Source organism: Phyllostomus discolor, chromosome 4 (assembly GCF_004126475.2).
Source record: "Phyllostomus discolor isolate MPI-MPIP mPhyDis1 chromosome 4, mPhyDis1.pri.v3, whole genome shotgun sequence".
In the NCBI taxonomy this organism is placed as follows: domain Eukaryota; kingdom Metazoa; phylum Chordata; class Mammalia; order Chiroptera; family Phyllostomidae; genus Phyllostomus; species Phyllostomus discolor.
In genome coordinates this window covers 182,162,690-182,184,896 of record NC_040906.2, presented here as the reverse complement: position 1 = coordinate 182,184,896, position 22,207 = coordinate 182,162,690, and the positions used below count along the sequence as shown (strand labels likewise).

At 35.7% G+C, this 22,207-nt stretch overlaps 1 protein-coding gene across 4 annotated transcripts in view; it reads right to left on the bottom strand.

The window, feature by feature from the left end:
- The window catches only part of LAMA2 (laminin subunit alpha 2), a 516,934-nt gene that overhangs the window by 258,786 nt on the left and 235,941 nt on the right, over window positions 1-22,207 (bottom strand). For all 4 annotated transcript variants that reach the window (XM_036024687.1, XM_036024688.1, XM_028508983.2 and 1 more), the window contains exons 11-12: window positions 20,700-20,840; window positions 17,968-18,138 (exon numbers count right to left, since the gene is read on the bottom strand). In XM_036024687.1, coding sequence (XP_035880580.1) covers window positions 17,968-18,138; window positions 20,700-20,840 — 312 coding nt within the window. The remainder of the gene's footprint in view (window positions 1-17,967; window positions 18,139-20,699; window positions 20,841-22,207) is intronic.

The window sequence follows — 22,207 nt, the reverse complement described above, 5'->3', positions numbered from 1 at the left end:
GTTTAAAATTTTAAAAATACACATACATTTTTATTAAAGTATAGTTGATATAATGCTATATTGTATGAGTTTCAAGTACACATCATAGGTATTCAACATTTACATACCTTATAAAGCAATAATTCTGATAATTTAGTAAGCATATGTTATCATACAGTGATTATGTTATTGACTATATTCCCTATGCAAAAATACATATTTTGTATTCAAATCACACTCTCTATATTTACCTTCACTTTCCTGCTTCAAAATCTCATTTTAAAACAAGGCCTTATTGTATGTTTGGGTGTAATATTTGTTTTTGATAATTACAACTTCTTCAAAGCATTCTCAATGACATTATAGTATTTTCTAATTGTGCAACATAAATCATGGATGATAAATAGAATATTAAGAACTGTACTTTATATTAGTGTTCTTTTATTATATATTAATTTAATATTCGCTGTATTAATAAAATAACCTCTGTTAAGAATGAAAATGCATCTTATATATCCCTCCATGATTCAACACTAGCATTTACCATGATAAATACCTCCAGTTGTAATGTAGATTACTACATAATCCTAACAAAAAATCCTTTGTATTTCAACCATTAATTAACACCTACTTGTAACATAGCATTATTCATTACATATTCTAGAAAAGTAAAAATCTACTTATTGTAAAACTAGCTCAAAGCTATTCAGGTAATCATGTGCCTCCATCCTCATTCCAAGGAACATCATTTTAATTAAAGGGATTACTTAATATTATACAATGTGCTAGAATATGCTCTGGGCAGCCCTAATGTATAAAAGGCATGTTATGCCCTCAAGATATCCTTTCTCTTCAATTGACATGAAAACACAGGAGAACAGTTTTCATATCACATAAATAATACAGTTTCCACCTCTGCAATGGTGTTTTGTCTGTGACAGGTAGTTGCCAAGGATTGTAGTTGTATGTAACCAGGGACTCTGTTTCCTAGTTGCTTTGTATGATACATAATTTTAAAACAAAATTTGATTTCTGACTTCTATCATACATTGAGATCACTTTTGCTCTGCACAGTACAGCACAGTCACCCATTCTGTCCTGGTTCACACTGAGTCAGTGGGCAGAAATTTGTTTGTAGTCACTGATTCTATTTCTTTCCTAGATGGTTTCTTATTTTTTAAAAAAATATTTTATTTATTTATTTTTAGACAGAGGGGAAAGGAGGGAGAAAGAGAGGGATAGAAACTCCAATGTGTGGTCGCCTCTTGGGCACCCTGAACCGGGGTGGGGGGGAACCTAGTCCTCAAACCAGGCACGTGTCCCAGACTGGAAGTCAAACCAGAGACTCGTTAGTTTACATGCTGGTGCTCAATCCATTGAGCCACACCAGCCAGGGCTCTAGGTAGTTTTTTTAAAAAACAAAATGAAAAAAAGTAATAAAACTTCCTCTGCATTCAGTTAACAACTGGTATCTATCGTATAATTTTGGATATTGAATCAAGTTAATTTTTTCAGGAATATAAAAAAGGTTTAAGTACAGCAATTATGCAGTTCCTATTACAAACCAGATGTTTAATGTATTATTAAGTAAAATCATCATGACAATTTTATGAAGTAGCATTTATAGTCTCTTTTTAGAGCTAAAATGACTAAAACTATGAAGTAAAAAAATTAAGATCTCACAGCTAGTAAATCTAATAGGTTTAAAAACATAATCAGATTTATTTGACTCCATCATTTTTGATACTGTAACACGAAGCCATGAGAAATTGGTACAGATTGGGTTTCCTAGCATTCTCCAGAAATGCATGATTATGACATGGAGTGGCAAAACAGTATCTCTAGTTACTTCTTATGAAGGAAAAAGAGAGAGAGAGGGAGGGAGGGAGGGAGGGAGGAAGGAAGGAAGGAAGGAAGGGAGGGAAAGAAAAAAGAAAGAGAGAGAGAGAAAAAGAAAGCCTTCTAGATAGCGCTTTAGGGAGCCATTTGGAATAAAAAATCTCTGATTTAAGTAATCTCTTGGGACCCTACTCATTCTTTAGATAATATGCTTTACAATAATTTTGTAGATAGCATTTTACCCATAACCTTAAAATGCATAGGTTATGGTTCTAAAAGTAAGTTGAGAATTTTCAAGATATTCATTGTACCTAGAGCAACATAGCCTCTTTCTAAGCCATTTTATCATAAGAAGAAAATCATAAGAAAGTTAATTACTTCACTGTATATCAGCAATAAAAATTGAACTTGAAAAAAACCCCACAATATCATTTACATTAGCACCCCAAAATTGATGTGTTTAGGAACTGATCTAACAAAATATGTCAAGATCTATATGAAGAAAACTACAAATTTTTAATGGAGAAATAAACTGCGGTAATCCAGAAAATGGTGTATTACTCAGCGCTAAATAGAAATGAGGTACCAAGCCATGAAAAGTCACAGAGAAACCTTAAATGCATATCACTAAGTAAAAAGAAAAACGACGTGAAAAGGCTACATACTGTATGATTCCAAAGACATGACGTTCTGGAAAAGGCACAAGTGCGGAGATGGTAAAGAAGAAAATGGCTCAGCTCATCTTTGTCACTTTTTAAAAATCGTCCTGTCTGCTCAGGGGATGCAGAGCAACAGAAAGAGAGCCAGAGCTAGGACGTCATAATAAACATTAGAAATGCTTTAAGATGCACACACTTCTTTTACAGACAATATTGTGCAACCCAGCAGAATAAATAGCGTTAAGTCAAACATTTAAATTCAAAGCCACAGCTGACTAAATATTATTGTATCTGTTTATTTTATTATATTGAAAGGCAGCTGCTTCCTAAGTGAAAGCAAATTAAACTTAGTTAACAAACTTCTTTAATTTGATGGCATGAACTCTAAAGTGATGTTTGAAAACATGTCACAATTTACATACCTTGACCATAAAGTAAACAGCCTACTCTTTTTCATGTCTTCAACAGAAAAACGGAAAGAGACCTGCAGTGGAAGTCACGGTGTCATGAATCTAACGTTACCCTGGTCTCTGGAGAAGCTGTATATCTTTGTTCAAGTGACTTAGTCTTTCGCGGTCTGTTTCTACATTCCATTCCATGTACTCTCAACATGCAAAACAGATAAAAACACGCTGGTTTAAGAGGAAAAGGGGCGCCCTGGCTGCTCCATCCTACTTCCTGTCCTAGCAGAGGAGGACCACACAGAACACAGTGTGAAAATCGATTACTAAAGTACTGCTCAAGTTCTTTCCAGTTCTGAAATTATTTGTTTCTATATAAATATCCAAAACATCTTAACTTCCAATTCACAAAGAACTAGGCTTTTACCCAAACAATGCTACTCGGGCTCATAAAATTTGAGGGCTAGAAAAGAATTTGGCAGACTATTTAAATCGTCTGCCTTGTTTTGAATAGTTGTGGCCTTAAATGATCCTGGAATTATTTTAAAAACTATTTAGAAAAATACAAACAGGTTCTTAAGAAATTCCAAACAAATACTTTCTCTAAGGATTCATTTTTTAAGGAGAATTCTATCTATATTGCGTCTTGCCCATCTTTTATGGAAAGAGAAATAATTACTATTCACACAGAACATCCATTTATTCACTCAGGAAATTATTAAGGAAATTATTAAGCTCCTGTGCTGCCCAGAACCACCCGCTAGCTGCTAGAGATACTAAGGTGAATAGAATCCAGTTGCATTCAGAAAAGCACAGATTGGAGAGGAATATTTCTGCATGCTGGGTGGTGGGAGGTCTCAGGGGAAGAGCACAGGGGGCACCTAACTCAGCCTATCCTGGGAGATGGGGTAGTCAGAAAAGTTTCAGGTCAACCCTTAATAAGTATTGTGAAGGATAAATATGTTAGTCACTCAGGAAAAGGGCAGAAGTGTTCTCAATAGGAAATCATGAGATGGGAAAGTATGAGAGGGCACGGGATCCTTGCGGACATTTTCATGGCTGGCCCACAGGGTTCCTTCCTAAGCTACAAGTCCAGAATGGAGCTCCAAGTCTAGAATGGTCTCAGAGATTTCACCATATCCTTCAAACAGTGGATTTTAAACTGGGGATTGAAAAAAATCAAATTTGAGTTTTATAAAGATCTTCCTCCATCAGGTAGGTGAATAAAGTAGTATCGGATTGGGGAGGTGAGAGGTAGAGACAAAGCTGGATGGGTTTTTCTGAAATCTAGGTAAGAAATACTGTTGGCCGAACACCAGCTGCTCAGTGTCTTGAGTCACTTTTCTTACTTTGCTCAGACATATCCCTCATTTTCCTATGGCCAGGCTTATGTATCATCAATGCCTCAGATATGGACAGTAGCTGAGAAACAATTCTTTCTCAAATGTCGAGTAGTCACTTTATCAGATTTCTTATAGTTATTATCTCATTGTCAGTAGTCAGATGATTGTGTGATTCCGTGTGGTATTAGAATTATAAAATTGCAATTTGCAGGAGACCTTCTAATTCCTCTGGTCTGTGTTAATACCAGATTTCTCCAAAACCTAGGCTTCTTTGGGGAAACCACAGATGAGGCCATGGGGATATGATACAGACAGAGCTCCCAGCCCTGTCACCTAGTACCATGAGGACTGGCCCTGCCAATCACCGGATCAGTGCCATCCCTGCCACCTGCCATAACTGCACCAGCATGGTCACCCACTGGAACCATTTTTTTTGTTTTTGCATGTTCTAATCAAGATTTTGTTTATAAAACAGATATTGTTGCTAAAATTATTACTCCTTCTCCACTTCCCCAATGAAGAATTGAGGCCCAATGCGGTTTAAGGTTTTCACTGTACTTACACTTGAACAGTGGGTAGCAGGGCTCAAGTTACAAAACTGTTGACACATATTCAGGAAGAGCTGGAACCTCTTCTAGAACCTGAAACTGGCCCTAACCCTCATGTAATGTTCTGATCCTGCCAAGAGTCCTCATTCCAGATATTAATGACAGTGCACTTCACACTTCCCATTTCGTAAAAAAGTCACTTTCTGAGATTTTCTTCCTATGTAAATGTGTATTATTTGTGTTGTGTGTTTCTGTGTGTAATGATATGGATAAATAGATTTGGATGTGTGTATTTTGTGGTGGCTAAAAAGGTTAGTTTTAAGGTCCCCTTGTACAGGCTAAACTAGTAGATAAGAAAGTGAACTTCTGAATTCGGACTAAGGCATGGTGCGGAAATTTTTTTTTGCTTTGGGAAGTTTAAATTTTGAGAATCATGAACAGATATTTAATTAATTATCAGTAATTTTAATAAGCAATAGTAAAAAAAAGTGGCCCTCAAAATTTTGTGGTTGAAATATCACTTGGGAAAGTAGTTAAAAATGTAGATTTCCACACATTTCCTCCAGATGTTTTCATTAAGTGATTCCAGGATAAGGGTCATTGATCTCCATTTTCAATAAAGACTCCCTATGACTCTAAATGAGACTGTTTTGGCTAATAACTGGATTTAAAAGAAGGGGTTAAGCCCTGGCTGGTGAGCTAAGTTGGTTAGAGAATCCTCCCCATATGCCAAGTTGTGGGTTCAATCCTTGTTCAGGGCACAAGCAAGAATCAACCAATGAATGAATGAATGCCTAAATGTATGGAACAACAAACCTCTCTCTCTCCCCCCCTTTTGTCTGTCTTGAAAATCAATAAATACAAAATATATTTAAGAGAAGGGTTTAGTTTAATGGCTCTGCTGAAGCCCTTAACATGTTTCCTTTAAGTAAAAATATATGAGTCAGGAACATGGACTCAAACTTCAGCCCTACTAAATCTTATGGGATCACACTGTCTCAGGGTTCATTCCTAGCATAGTTTACATTCTCCTTAGCCTAAGTGTCATATGCTAGACACAAAGTCCATGTGTTTGGCACAACAAAAAATTATTTCTTTTTTCAAACGTATTCCAGCCACCATTATCTAAATAACTGCTAGATGATGAGACAGGTTAAATTGTTCTATTGTCTCCTGTTTATAAAGTTTCAAAAGAGTTTCTAAGTTAGAGAAAAATTAAGAATAAACACTAATCAAATTTTATTGCTATATTTGCTTTGAAAGAAAAGGTAAAATAAAACATTTTGACCTTTATACAAAGTCATCACATCTCAATTTAGAACTACTTGATATAAGAAAAATATGCCCTACTCACTTTTTTTTCACTGTGATGATGAATAAAACTAAGCTTAAGGCAGTAAATGGCCTGGAGAACCGTTAAGGGCCTGCAAAGCTTTTTGTTTGTGGGTTGTTTCCAATTCCATTTCATTAAAGACTTATTTCCAGAACACAGAGGCTGACTACTTTAAGCCCAGGCCAAGATGGAAACTGGAGAAAAAGAATTCACTTGACGACCAGACCACATCTTGATAGATCTGGGCCAAACAAGAGGTGGCCCTGTGGCTCTATTGATAGTTACTTTCTAAATCAAGATATAGTAAGAAAAGAAAACAATATATATGGGAAATTTTTCTTATTCTTTTCTCTTTGCTGCTCTATTTATTTATTCATTTCCTTTCTTCCATCCATTCCTCCCCCTACTCTTCTCCTTCCTTCCTTCTTCCCTTCCCTTCTTTTTTTCTTTGTTTGTGGGGAACCTTTCTAAAATTTCCATGGATAATGTCTGATCTCAAACTAGGCCCAGCTGGAGTTAGTAATAATGACTAATACTGAGTGCTTATTATTTATCAGGCACTGTCTTGAGTGTTGTTTATTTGTTAATTCATTTAATCCTCATGATAACTCTGTGAAGTGAGTTATTATTATCTCGTTTTATGCATGAGGAAACAGTGGCACAGAAAAACTAAGCTACTGCAGTATAATAGCACAGCTGCGGTCTATCAGAACTAAAGTCAACACAATTCCCGATTTCTGTGTTAAAAAATGCTGCAGCAAGCATAGTTTTCAACCCCATTTTTAACAATTCTGCAGAAGTAGTCCACAAAAACCTGGTTCCTGAACTGTGATCCATGTAAACTAGCTAATGTATTGTTACATACAGACTAATTGCTTGCCCTTCAATACTTGATCCAAGACTTTTGCCTTATTCTTGGGACATATCCAAGGCTAAGTTATTCATAAATTCAGCCCAACTGCCTACAGTGCAAGATCCCCTTAAACTCATGACTGGCTTCCCCTGATCTTTGTCTTTCAAGACACTGTGGGGCCCTCTCAAGGTGACTAGTTTTCCACTTACTGAAGTACTTCATCAACTTAGTTTTGCTTGCTCAATAGGTCATTTCAAGAATATATTTGGCAGCTGACTTCTGTCTAATACTTGTGAGGAATTAGAAGATTGTATTTTGTTATAAATATGAAAAGTAACTCACCTCTAATTCTATTCCAATGAAAAATATCACTATAGCAGAATAGGGAAATTGATGTCAAACTTCAGTAACTAGTTAAAAAATGTTGGCGTTTTCTTAAAATAAGAAATCAAAAACGAAAATATTTACACTTGTGTGATTCTCAAATCAAAAATCTTTACAAAAGTTCTCTACAAATAAAAATGAGTCTCTGAGTGGCTCCCCCAATCTGGCAGAATTGAACCAGATTAAATTAATGATTAAAAAGACACATGTGTGTATATTACAAATTCCATGTAAGAAAATACTTTTATTCTTAAAATTTACTCGATCAGGAGACCAAAAAGAATGAAGAATTCAGAAGATATCAAATAAAAACTTAAAAAAAAAAACAAGAAAAAAAGAGAAGATATCAAATAAAAACTAAAAAAAAAAAAAAACAAGAAAAAAAGAAAAGAAAAACCTAGTTATATCACTATGATGTAGCCAGGAGGGAGTTCGTTATAAAGGATGCATCATGTGGTGAACATTTTGGGTGTGAGCACACAATGCAGAGGAGGTCTCATTTTTCAGAAGTAGCTGTAAATATATTCATCTGAGTAAAACAATCATCTGAGTCTAGTCATGCGTGCACGCTCTCTGCTCTCACGGCTGTCACTGCTGCCGATCTGGAGTTGAGAGGTAATGGCTTCATGATTCAAGGAAACTGCTGAAGTGTATACTCAGGCTTCAGTTGGAGAGATGGGTTCATTTATCATCATAATAAGCTATTACCATCGAGAGGTCACAACTCATTGAAGAGACAATCAGTCTAATTGGTTCAATTCCGTTAGCTTTTGACGTGCCTCGAGGAGATAAGCACTCTTTAGCAAGTAATTTTCAATCACCCAACAAAGTACCTGTTTAATAATTGATCACATTTCCAATTGGACTCTTATCGCATAGCTCCTTTCTCCATGTGGCAAATGTCAGATTGTAGACCCAGGTAATGGAGGGAGAACTTCAGAAAAAGCAAGGTGAGAGAGCATTTGCTTCGACTCAAGTACCACTGTTAGAAGTGATGAGAAGACCTCAGGAATAAAAAGTTAAGCTTTATGCTTCCCCAGAAGGTCCTGGTGATAATAAAAATTTCCTGAAACTTTCAAAACAAAATGTCCTATTTGAATTCTTGTGATAAATTCAACATGCCAACCAATTTTTAGCTTATAAGACTGGGGTACTTACCACTTATTAAGTAATCATATGAAAGCAATAATTTTTACAACAAAGTCTAGAATAGAAAAATAATAGTTTGTAATAGATTAATATAAAAGTAAGAGCTGTTCTAGTTAAAATATCTTATCAACATTCTGTTCTTGAGTGGAGCAGTAGGCAGTCTCTGAGGCAAGCTCACCTCAATTCAAATGGCAGCTGTTACTCTAAAAAGCTAACTAACCTGACATCTACAAATACATACTATTTTTCTCCACTACTTTTTATACAACAGATGGTCACATATACACTATTCTGCTTCTAGGTTTAGCTACTTAACCATATACCTTGGACCATTCCATATCAGTATAGAATGTTCCTTATTTATTTATTTATAGTTTTATAGTGTTAGACTGCATGTATGTACCCCAAACTCTCTGTCTCTCAGTAATAGATATTTATGCAGCTATCACAAACATTTATGAATGGATAACTGCATCTTACATATCTATATATACCTGTAGGATAAGTTCCCATAAGAGAAATACGAAAGCTTAAGCATATTTGTAACTTTAGTGAAGATTTCTAAATTGTTATAAGGATCTTCATCTTCTTAAAGTCTCAGTAATCGCATGTTATCCTTTTTGTTGACATTTCTAAAGTAGATTACAAATGATTTCTCAGTGTTCTTGTCATATTAAAAGTCAGTTTGAGTGTCATTTCATACATTGAAGAGCCACTTGTATTTTCTTTTCTATGAATGGTTCATTCATATCTGTTGCCCATTTTTCTGTTGTACAGTTGGCCTTTATCTCATCAGTTTCAACAACCTCTTTAGGTACTAGAGAGATTAGCCTTTTGTTTGCTATAAATTATAGCAACAAAGAAATGTATGGTTTTTTCAAAATAATTGATATTTTATTATTTATGTTAGTTTTCTAGGGCCGCCAAAACAACGTACCACAAACTGAGTGTCTTAAGCAACAAAAAGTCACTGCCTCACAGTTCTAGAGGCTACGGGTCTGAAACCAAAGTGTTGGCAGTGTGGGTTCCTTCAGAGGGCTGAGAGAGAAGGATTTGCTTTGTCCCTGCTTGGCTCATAGATGGCTGTCTTCATATTCACACGGCAATCTCCCTAACTGTATCTGTCTCCAAATTTTTACTTTTTATAAGGACACCAGTTACATTAGGTTAGGCTCCACCTTCATGACTTTGTGTTTAACTTGCTACATTATAGCTACAGAATATGGATTGTGCTCATTAGATTTATAATATTGACTTCTCTAATTGCTTACTGAAGGGCAGAAGTCTCAAATTCCTTTAAACACTAGGTTTTCAGTGAAGCAGGAAAAGTGAGATACTTATCACATCATTTGCATGCAAAGACATGAAGCCATGAAGCTATGCTTATTAGCTTTATTTTGGTGGCTTCAAGATTAAGTGCAAAACACTCTGCAGGTCTCACAAAGCTAGCTCACTGATTTAATTTTTCACGTTGTTGCAATGCTTCTATTTAAGTCACATAATCTGCATACGTGCTAAAATTAACCCGCTGTGATTGTCCAGATGCTCTGTCAGATAGCGATAAAGAGGCAGGACACAGAGTTCTTTGGCAAATGTACTTATTGATATACTCGTAAGACTACCTACAATATAAATGACTGCAGCACACAACTACAGAAATTCACAAAGCAAATGACATTTATTGAACAGCTTCTGTGTGCGAAGGACATTTTTGCGAATTCTGAACATTTTTTCTGAGGGAATGTTGGAGTTCTCATTTTGCAGATAATGAAAGTAAGACAACTAAATTATGGGCTATGTCCAAGATCACAGAACTAATAAGGTAGCTGTCCAGCATTTGAATCAGATCTATAAAAGGCATAAGGATTAAAACACAAAATATAACTGACCAGGGCCTCCCCTTGCACAAATAATTGTTTTCAATCAAGTCTAATTAGGAAAGAAAAAAAGAAAATAATGTGTTACTTTGCTAGTCAATGATGCAGGTGTCAAAGGACTGGTCTGTTCTGAGGGCTATGAAGGAAGGTCTGTTCTAGGTTTCTGTCCCTGGCTGTCTTGTCCCTGTGTCTTCAGGTCATATTCCCTTTATACCTGTATCCCATTCTTCCCTACCACTTCGTTCTTTTCCCACTATTAACAATTAACACAATGAACAAACAAACAGATAAACAAAAAGTAGCAGTAAAAATGCTCTGACCACAACAAGTTCAGAAATGGCCATAATACTGCCCTACTGAACTATAACAGTTGGTGATTCTGCTCTACTAAGGGCCAGAAGACAGATGCTTGGGGTTTCTTCCCCAAGGACTTGGGCTAGCACATGAGAAGCAGAAATACATTGGTTCCCTGTGGTTCTCTGCACACAGAACACAGCTGTAAAATGTTACCAAAAGGATATAGCAAAAAAAAAAAAGTAAAGTTTTACATTAAGATTTGTTTGAACTCTTTTATAGTGGTGCTGGTTTTGTTCTCTTTAGTTCTGAGGTAAAAATAGAGGTTGCAGAAGGAAGGCTTTTTTATGCTCTTGTTAAAGCATAGTCTTCCTTTTTACAATTTCAAAGAAAACTTGATACAAAAGTACCTGGCTTTCTAATTTAAGCGCATATGTTTTGTTATTCACTCAATAACTATTGTGCTAAGTCATGCCCCTAAAGAGATGACTATTCTGGACCCTGTGTTGGGTGGCAATCAGCTGAGAAGCATTATTGTTTAGCTTTTTGATGCTCTTAATTTCTTTTGGTAGGAAAAAATTTCAATCTGGTATCATAGTCCTTTTACCAGAAGAACTTTCTACATTTCTTCTAGTGTAGATATGTTGATGACAAAGTATCTCAGCTTTTATTTCTAAAACAAATAAACAAAAACTCTCTTTTAGGATTTTTCTCTTCATCCCCTTCCCTTCCCTTCCCTTCCCTTCCCTTCCCTTCCCTTCCCTTCCTCCTTTCCTCCCTCCCTTCCTTTTTAATAATTTGATTTGGATATACCTTAGCGTGATTTTCTTGTCTGTTTTAATTGACCAACTTTTCTTCTGGTCACAGTTATTATGCTCCTGTTTCTTTATAGGCCTTGTAATCTTTAATTTGAGGCCCAACATGATGAATTTACATATTTGGGTGCTGGATTTTGTTGTAATTAATTACATGGTAATAGTACTTGCTCTGGCATGAGTTCCTTTACTGGGGATCAGTTGGCTTCTTCTATGGCTTGCTTTCAAGATTTGTTAGAGTGAATCTGGAGCAGTCTGTGGTCTGGGGCTAGTTCAGCCCGTCTACCAAGATGACACTCTCTGAGTGCTTTAACTGATGTCCTCTCTTTTATAAAGACAGTGGGAAAATACAATACAACCAGTTCTATGTTAGTTCTGGGAATTGTTTATCTTACCACTTTTTGACAGTTCTGTCACCAGACCTGGGTAGTTTTTCCCCATCCAGCTTAACAGTCATCCATGCTGGAGGTTTACCTTTACACCTTTAGAGAAATCTAGATCTCTTTCTCTCTCTCTCTCCAGCTCCCTCTTCTCTAATATTATTTCTCACAAATCCTAGCTTCCTTGGCTCCCCTGAGCTCCAAGCTCTGTCCTTCAGACTGTGCTGGTTGGGTTTTCTGGCAACAACACATTTCACCTTGGAAACTGCACCCAGCCAATAATCTGGGAGAGTTGTAGCTTCACCTCATTTGTCTGTTTTTTTCTCAGGGATCACAGTCCTACTTTATCTCTTGTCCAGTGTCTAATAACTGTTATTTCACACTTTTTCTCAAGTTTTCTTGTTGTTTAAGGCAGGTAAGTAAATCTAGATTTCATTCTTTAATCATATTCAGAAGCAATGATTTAACATATTATCTTTACAAAGCTCTATTAGTATGATTTTTGAAACTGTAATCTTTGTTTCAACTAGAGTTTATTTTTATGTGTAATGTAAGGTATGGGGCAGAAAGTGTTACTTTTTTCTCTTTGGATAACTATGAAACCAGAACCATTTGTTAAACAGCTGATCCTATGATCATTGATCTATAATATCTATCTTGTCACAAAGCAAGTATTCATATATACTTGGAATATTATTGGGTTATTTTTCAGTTCCACTGATCTTTTACACCAACTAATCTATTTTCACACCAACCATGATCTGCCTTAATCACTACATATTTTAAAAATAAGTCCTAAGTCTTTATATTAGGGTTTTCTTAAAATTCCATCTCCAGCTTCATTTAGGAATTCATTTGATTATTCCTGGCCTTTTGCTTTGCCATGAAGACTAACTCCTTGGTACTTTCAATATTTTTTGCTATTTTAAAGGACTTCTTTTTAAAGTGGTTTTTAAACTGATTTTTGCTGATGTAAAGAAATAAAATTGAATTTTATATATTTTGTGTATAGTTCTCTGATTCACTTATTAATAATTAATCTTTTAAGTTCACAAAGCAGATAATCATATTAGCTACAAATTAGAGTTTTATTTCTTTCTTTTCAATTATTCCATGTTTTACCTCTTATCTTTCTGCACTGACCAGATCTTCTAGTTCAATGTTGAATAAAATTGGTCATGGTGAAAACTGTTTCATGTTTGTGATCTTAAAGAATTCTTTGAAGATTATGTATTAAATAAGATATTTAAAAAGTTCTTTGCTTTTGTGTAAATACTCTTCAGTACTTAAAGAACTGCCTCCCAATCCTAGTTTGCAAATTTTTAAAATATCATGAATCATTATTTATTTTCATCTATATCTTTTTATGTATCTATTGAAATATTATTTTTCTCTTTCTTTGGCCATTCAATGTGGATAGATACTTAACCTGATTTTCTGATGTTAAACCAACCTTGAACTCCTACAATAAAGTAACTTGGCCAACTGAGTTTTACCACTTTTATACACTATGGATTCAGATTATTTATGCTTTATTTAGGATGTTTGCATCTATTTTCATGAGTATGGGTAGCTGAATTTTGTCAGTGATGTATTTTGAGCAGAATCTGTATAACCATTTCCATTGACCTGATAGGTAAACTCTTACCAATGTAGTTCTAGATTATGTTAGTTTTGTTGGTTCCATGTCACAAAGTCAACTCATATTGAAAGTACTGTTAAGGAAACTTCCTAATTTTTCTTACCAAATTATTAAACTGAATGTTCCCCTATTTAGTAATTATTCAGTTGACCAATTGTAAAAGCTGATCTTTGTACCTGTTGTAATTCATTAGAAGGCACTGTAAACAGAATAATGCATGTGGATATCAAAATTATTTTTCATAATAATTTGAGATATTAGAATTAGTACTTCATAAATTTCATTAGAAGTATAAAGATAATATTATTACAAGGATATGTGAGATTGGGAGATCTTTATATATGACCTTGAGTCCTCATAAGTGGGCTAACTTTGTGTACTAGACATTACCATAACTATGATCAATAAATGAGTTCTTGTTTTTTTTTTTTGTTTTTAATAAATATATTTTCTCACAGATGCCTAACAATGCTTTTGGTTTATTCTAGGCAATAGGTCTTTTCCCTGGTACTACTCCATTATCACATCATTCTTGATGAGCTCTGAGTCATGGAGTAAAAATTCATTCAGAGATTATTCTATTCACTTTAGGGTCATGCCATTCTAGGCATACATAATACCCTCTGAATTAACCGAAGACTTAAATTGGAGGAATTAAGGATAGGGAAGAGGGTTCGACTTTAACTTTTGAATAATTTTTGAGGATTGTGGAGCAAAGAAGTCACAAGTACAATTTCTGCTGGGAAAAGGAGAGTGGATCATGCTTGTTAGTGAGTTTTTAATTTTTTCAAACCAAGATTGAAATCATCTTCCAACTTCCACTTAAACCCCAATTCAAGAGTCATTTCTGAGGAAACTTATTAAAACTATTTTTTGTCGTTGTTACGTAAGTAGCATTAATCACAAAGTATTTTTTAAGCTCCTTTTATGTGAGAAGATCTACCTTGTCTTATAAATCTCAAACATCACTCTCCTTCAAATCCATCACTTTAATTTGGGATCTGAGAGGTAGCATTGAGAGTCAAGCAAGCACAACAAAGAAGTACCAAAGATTACTTTTGGAAGCCAGATGCTGTTTGTCAGCAGACTCATAATGTGCATTTTAAGCTAGTCAATGCGTATACTTGGCAACTACATGAAACAGCCTAGTAGCTTCTTTAAACTAGAAACAGAAAAAGACAACATAATGTTGTAGGAAATAAGCATTGTTTTGTAAGGAACAAATCACATAGGATTAATTTAATAATGCTCAGAGACTCAGAGACAGCACTTCAGACCTTAGTGGGATTGCGGGAACAGTAGACAGGCAAGCCAGATTCTCTGGGAACTTTACAGCGGCGATGAGAATTGCTTTTGGAAGCTGCACTATTTCAGACCACTAGGGTAACTTTAAGTAAATGATTATTTCAGTGTTCCAATAGCACTTAGTTTACTAAAGCAGTAAATTATTCCAACTCTGAAATTCACAACTGCTCCTAAATAGCTGAACCTTGTAGCAGAGCAGCAGGACTCTGTCCTCCAGCTCCTTCCATTCCTGCCTGGCCCCACACTTAAACAAATGCCCTAAAACCCAGCATTAACATTTCCAAGCAGTTTGAAAAGGAAACGGTGCCTAATACAGCCCTGCGGGTACCTGACTTCACTATTTAGAACGAAGAGAGAAAATTAACACTTGATTGTGCCAATGCTGCTAGATATTCACTCACATATGAGAGAAAAAAAAAACATTTCTCAAGATCGCTATTAAGGAATTAACTCACAGTTAAGATCGCGTAAAGTTTTTAAATGGGCAATATAAAACTGTGCTAAGTTTTTCTAGGCCTCATCGATCCACATACACACGTAATTCACTTATGTATTCCTCATAACTCCAAAAAAGAAACTGCAGTCAATAAAAATGTTCCTTTGGTCAAAAAAATATTCCTTTGGTAAGCTGCCTACTGTTCTTGAGCTTTATGACAATCAGACAGACCTCTGTGCTAGCAAAGCGTATCCCTCCTCACAGGGGTTTTGTTCATTGGGGTTAGGTTTCCAAAAATGGAAGAAGGGCGAGCAGCATCTTCATCGCAGTAGAACATGCACAGCACAGCACCTCCCCTTTCTGTTACACATAGCCTCGTAACCCAGTGGCTGACTGGAAACATGTTTGAAAATTGGTTATATAAATATTTAGGAGATGCTATTAGCATCTCCTAAATATTTTTTCAACTTAGAAATTAACACTAAAAAAGCAGAGGAGGAATTATGTACCCACAGCCTCCTCGTCATTAATGTAAATGAAATTCAGTATCTAAGCAGATGCACTAGTTTCTTGATATACTATTTCTGTCAGATTCTGGCAATGGCTCTGATTCGAACAGCAATTACTGATAAAGAATTTAGCCTCAACTCTTTAGAAAAGTGGTTTTATTGAATTTGCAAACAAGGCCCTACAATTTTCCATTTCCTTAGCAAGATAAGAAATCAACCAAGCTAAGCATGTCATCGTGACTATAATTTACGTGATGTGACATGACAGTTAAGATGTACTGTGGTAATTTGTGAGAGCTTGCAGTATTATTGGTATTATCAAAAATTTATATGGTCCAGTTATTAAGGCAAATTGTTTCATTCATACTGAGGTATCTGACAGTAAACCACTGAGGGCTTCCACATTACATTAAGAGATGTCTTCCATATTCAAACCATTTGCATACCCTGTTACCATTATTTTGTTCACTGAATGGAAATTGAAGCACAGGAGAGCACAGCTTTTTGATGTGGAAATAATCTGTAGGGGAATGTGAAGTGCTTCATTGTGGGTGGTTATAGGGAACAGTTTAGACAGGATAAGGAAAGTTATCTTTGGGAACCAACAACTATGAACAGGATGTCCAAATTCTTTGCTCTGATGTTATTTAATATCCCATTTGATTGTTTGCCTTCTGTCAGTTTGATTTTCGGCCAAAAGAAAGAAAAAGCATATGACCAAAGAAGAAATGTTCAGAAATAACAGTAAAGAATATTCTATTATAAGCCATCTTAAAATAAATTTCACTACATTAAGAAAAATAAGACCTCTGAAACTCATCTTATTTTGACCCAAGGCTGTTTATTAAACTCCTCAGAGCAGGAAAATAAACAACTGGACAGTTTATTTTTTGGGAAATTTAAGCTGTAGACATTCAAGTCTTAGGTGTTCTTTAATTCTTACTGGGAATATAGGAGTTTCCTAAATAGAATAGAATGGAATGACTTATTGTAATGGACCTTGCAAATAAACACTTAATTAGTTTTTTATTGCAGCTGTAGAATTTTATGCAACATAGACTGTCTCTTTTAAAATACCCATCATTGAAAACCGTGTTTTATTAATTTATATATTTTGCATAGTAGCATTGTAAAGACTGTTAAAGATAAGAAAACTGGCCATGAGCTAAAATTTCTTCAATTTGCTAAAACCACCAGTTCCCCATTACAAATTAACATAAGAACCACTATTACTTTTTTCTATCTCAAGACTCACATGCCATGACAAAAGAACCACTAATTCTAAATGTATTTTTACTTATTTAACCAGTAAAAATTTCTTCAAAAGCAACTCTGTATCTTTATAGGTAAAAACTACACTTAAAAAGCATCAGTTTGCTAAGGGATTTTTCTGTGTAATTAGGATGATTTAACTATCAGTTGACAAGGTATTACCTTCCACAGAACAAGCAAGTATTCACATTTAATAGTGATTAAATTCTATAGTGATTATACAATCACTATATCAATTTTTTTCCAACAAATTAATATGCAAAATAAAATAATAAAGGCCAAGGCACTGTTTAGGTAAAGTTAATTCACAACTGGAAAAAAGTGCCTGCACTTCTGAGGCTACCACGTACATTTATCTGTGCATGTTTTCATTGATGTGTGTGTGGGCTTTAAAACAAACATGTGCTTCCAATCTGGCATGTCTTTTAGGGTAGTTCTCCTTCTGAGCTCCAGAAAATATGTTGTTTACATAAGCTTCATGCACGTATTAAATTAGTTCTGTAATAAATTTCATTTCTAATGAATATTCACATAAGATAGAAAAGCAGCTCCCTTGAATCTCAGTATTGAAATGAAACAGAAACAGATGAAGACATCAGTAAATATCCCACCACGGACAACTCTAGAACAACAGCTATTTCAGTAAAACCAAGCAGAGTCTTCAAATATCTATAATTTGTTTTGCAAGAAACTAATGCCCTCTTTAATTTGTTTTTTCATTTGTTGATGCAAAAGTTTACACAGAACGGCAACTATGCAGAGTGGTGAACAAGGGAAGCCATGGCCCACAGGATGTGGGAAAAATGTCCAATTAAATCTAATTTAGTTGGTTCTTCCCATCTAAAACTGCACGTGTTTGATATTCTTATCCTTCTTTAAACAAATAATAAATACACCCATTCTTTTATTGATCTGTTCAAGCAAAGCAGCAAGCACCACATGGACTTACCTTGTTTCCCAGATAGGGAGCTGGCGCGCTCCAGAAGTAGTCCCGAGGCAGTGCTCTGCGGGCCTCTGCGCTGTGGATGCTGATCTGCTCAGGGCGCTCGGGGTCGTGCTGGGGCGCCACTCGCACGTGGCCGGAGATGTCCGTGAGATGCCAGCCACTCATGTCTTGTATCTTAAAAAAACATACACAATCATCACTTGAGAAAAATAAAATGCATCCACTTCTTTTCTCTTTCACATTCCTGAAGTATTCATTCATTTAGAAATTAAAAACAGCAAAAACTACACAAAAATGTGAGATTGGTGAATATCACTAAATTTGTCATATGTGTTCAGTATAGGTTCTTATTTTTTCTTTTGATGTTTGTAGACATTTAGATGGTACTTACTATATAATAATTTGTTTTTATTGATTCAGTGTTTTTTTAAAAGTGGGGGGGAGGGGAAGGGTTGTCAAAGAACATGTATAAGGGACACACGGACAAAGCCAGAGGGGGGAAGCATTGAGGGTGGAGGGTGGGGTGGGGGAGTGGGGGAAAGAGGTGAAGGAACATGGAGACAACTGTACTTGAACAACAGTTAAAATAATACCCCCCAAAATCATGATTCCAAATACTCTTCCTTAGTAATAGAAATCCATTCAAAATTACACAATGGTTAAAATGCTATATTAATTATCAGATAGTCTGATTTTGAATTTCATATTTTTCACTCCACTAGTAATTTCCTATAGTTTATAGACTAAATTATTTCAAAAGGTGTTACCTATGAATTCGTGAAGCAGAGGAAGAAATAAAATATGCAAGTGCCTGAAAGATGGCTTTTCATTCAGTATTTCCTCCCTTCCAATTTATTTAAATTTCAACTTTGAGACTTAAAAACACTTTAATGCGCCAGACTGTTGCTATGGCTACAGCTCACAATACTGTACCTACTCCTTCCCATGGAGTCCGAAGTGCTATGGGAACCCATATTCTTGGATCCTTGGCTCAGAAAAGGAAGAAGCTGTACAGACGGATTAGGAATGATGGAATATGATTACTTAGTGAGGAATATGATTACTCACTTTTCTATTTTTATACTCCAGCAAGGGCCAGGCATAAAGCTGTATTTCTAATTTAAACTGTCAGGTCTGGATAAAACACTGGGCACTGAGGCTTACAGCTCCGGTGGTCCACTAGACCTGTGTGAGCTGCTTGGTGTTGGAGATGATAAGGAACAAACTGGTAATGGTGATTATATGTGGATGAAATATTCTTTACAATGTCTTTATGTAGAAGTCATTTGATTCTGTATCTCCCAAAGCTGCAGAATTGCTGAGAATGCCCCAGTCAAAAGAGAAAGTGAGGCCCTGTGAAAATGTCCTTGTGAGCTGGACAACTCACTTTCTTTTCTTCCCTTTCTAACATTACCCTCGAGACATTCTCAGACAGCCCAGCAAGACTGAGAGGAAGTTCTTCCCTGAAGACTAACTGAAGTGCAAGTATCAACGGCCCCAGTTTCTGAAGACCAAGGCTGAGTGCCTCCCCTGTTCCTCTGCTAACCATAACACTTTGATACAGTAATGAGGCTGTCTGGAACAGGGGCGCTGTAAACAAAAGGAGGAAGGTACACAAGATGCCCATTTGCTGTTGGTTCTATGTGTTCTACTCCAAAAGTAACACATTTGATAGCGTGTGTATAGGTTCAATTTTAGACATGAGAGAACAATCAGAAACTACTTACAATATTTCAAACTTGACTTAAAAGCAATACAGACAGAGAAGAAGTGCAATAGTTGTATTAAGGATTAGTCAGCTGATTAAAGTTGAAAGGAAGGAAGACAGTTTGCTGAAACAGTGATCTTTGTAAAACACTACTCTCATCACTCTTCTGCTGAAACCCTTCAATGACTCTTAAGGTGTAAGAATCCAACTACTTAGCATACTAAACCCTGGATGGTACAGTTTCTCATTCCCCTTCTTGGCTTCTCTTTCTCCAGCCTGTTTCCTGCTATTCGGTGCTCCTCAGAGCAGCTGCACCCGCCATTTGTAATTCCCTGAAGGTCCCATTTTCCTCTCATTACCTCTCCTATAAGAGGACAGATAACTGTCTCTGCACAGTGGAAAAGACAATGGGGAGGAAATGAGTGTGGTGGGCATTGAAGGAAGGAAGGTAAACATTTTTATGTTTATGTTAGAGGGAGAAAATTCTAGTAACTACCAAGTAGGCAATAATTTGCAAAACTTTAAATTGACTAAGAATAATGATATTGTCCGAATTCAGTGACCCCCTTTTTAACAATGAAAGGACCCACCCAACATCAAATAGTAACTAAAAGCTGGCGGTATTATGTAGAGAAATAATAAGCAATTTTTCTTAACTTGTATATCAAAAATATTGGTGAGTGGATAATGTTATTCTTCATATCACAATCTGATGCTTTCTCTATTGAATCACCTTCCCTTGGGGCTAGAAGAACATTAACTTCATTACTGCTTCACATATTAATCATGGATACTGAAAAGGCTTTTGTTTACTTATTCTAAGAGTGCACACTATTACAAATAAAACCTTAAAGGCTTTGATCAAAATACACAAATAGCATTTGAAAGAAAATCACATCACTCCTCCATGATTATTTTAAGTAGAAGCTCACTACAAGAAAAAAATTTAATTTCTTACAAAAGAACGCAACAACAATAGCAAGAAGGCCCGCGGAACAGAGTGCGGAATTAAAAGGCTGCTGCTTACATTGCCGTAGGTCCAGTAGGAGCTTTGACATCTGTTGGAAACCCCAGAGCAGAAACACTCGTCACATCCTTTATGATTATCCGCTTGCAAGTTGAAGAAGCCAGGTTTGCAGCGGCTGCAGTCTCCTCCTTCAACATTCTCCTAGAAGTAGAAAAGTGTGTTAGCAACAGAGGGGCCCTTCGAAATTAAGAATTGTCTTTGTTTCTGTGTAAGGAAAATCTAAACTGCATAGTCTTCGTTTTACCTCTCAAAAACATTTAAAGTCTAATCATATTTTTTAAAATCCCGTTTGAAAGTTCCTTAGTAAGCTTTATTCTTTCTAATTGCACCAATGGGAGGAACACTGGACGCTAACCTACAGTAGTGAAAGTTACCGTTTGGTTTTCCTGCATGTCAAGAGTGTGGGGTTAATGTTATGATAAATACAGCAGTAAGTTAAACTTACTAAAATCAGTTTGGTTGACTAGTGGCTATCGAACTGCTTTGTCTTAGAACACATGATGCATGGCAAAACATTAGTTCAAGACATTGACCTAATACATGGATATATAATAGAACATTGATATTATACACATAGTAAAGTACTTTTCACACCCTATATTAAAAATGCATACATTTGAAGAAACATAAGAATCTGACAGGTAGAGAAACTGGGGTAAACAGTCACAGGATTTCCATAGAGAGGTTAAGTTGAAAAGGAGGGAATTTGTCCCTGTTTAATTTTCACAGTCTTTTCTTTAATACAACGGTTAGCCAGTTGATCATACAGTGATATTACAGGACAAAACAATCCTCGGTTGGTGCCTGTTCTTCAGATTCGTTTTATTAACTCTACCCCAGTATAGTGAAGTTGTTTGTAGGTGCACCCGCAATGTGGGCTTGCCCAGGGAAAGCTGTATAACAAAAAATAGAAAGGTAAAAACTTTCCATTTAAAGAATAAACTTGGCTAATAACTTCTAAATGAAGGTTGCTTGCTTTCCATGAAACAGATTTTTAATATTCCCTATGTATGTATTTGCTCTACATTTTTCCTTTGCCTTGAATTCCCTTATTACCTCAATTCTAAAACTTTCCTTTTCCTTAGAGAATTAACTACTTGCACAACTGTTTTCATAGCCCTTTATACACTGCTCTATTATAACCACAGAAAAAGTACAGCTATTTCTTCTAAGATTGTTCGCTCCAGCTATATACCATAATCTATTCTGAAGTAGAAACCCTATGTTTACCCTATCTTTAGAGTACCAGCGTTCCTAGTAGAACACTGAACATCAGCTTAACAAAATGTTATTAAGTTTAAGTGGATCTCTTAGAGGTTTTGTTTTTCATGCATAGGAAAATGTTATGCACATAGCAGATGTTTAATAAAAATACTTTATAATAAACCAAGATTGTGTAGGAGATAGGGATGATTGAACGTGATTAACATAAGGAGGAAAAATAAAAAGGGCAGGAATAGCATGAAAAAAGAGATAGAGTGAAAGAATAAACAAATAAAGAAGTTCTC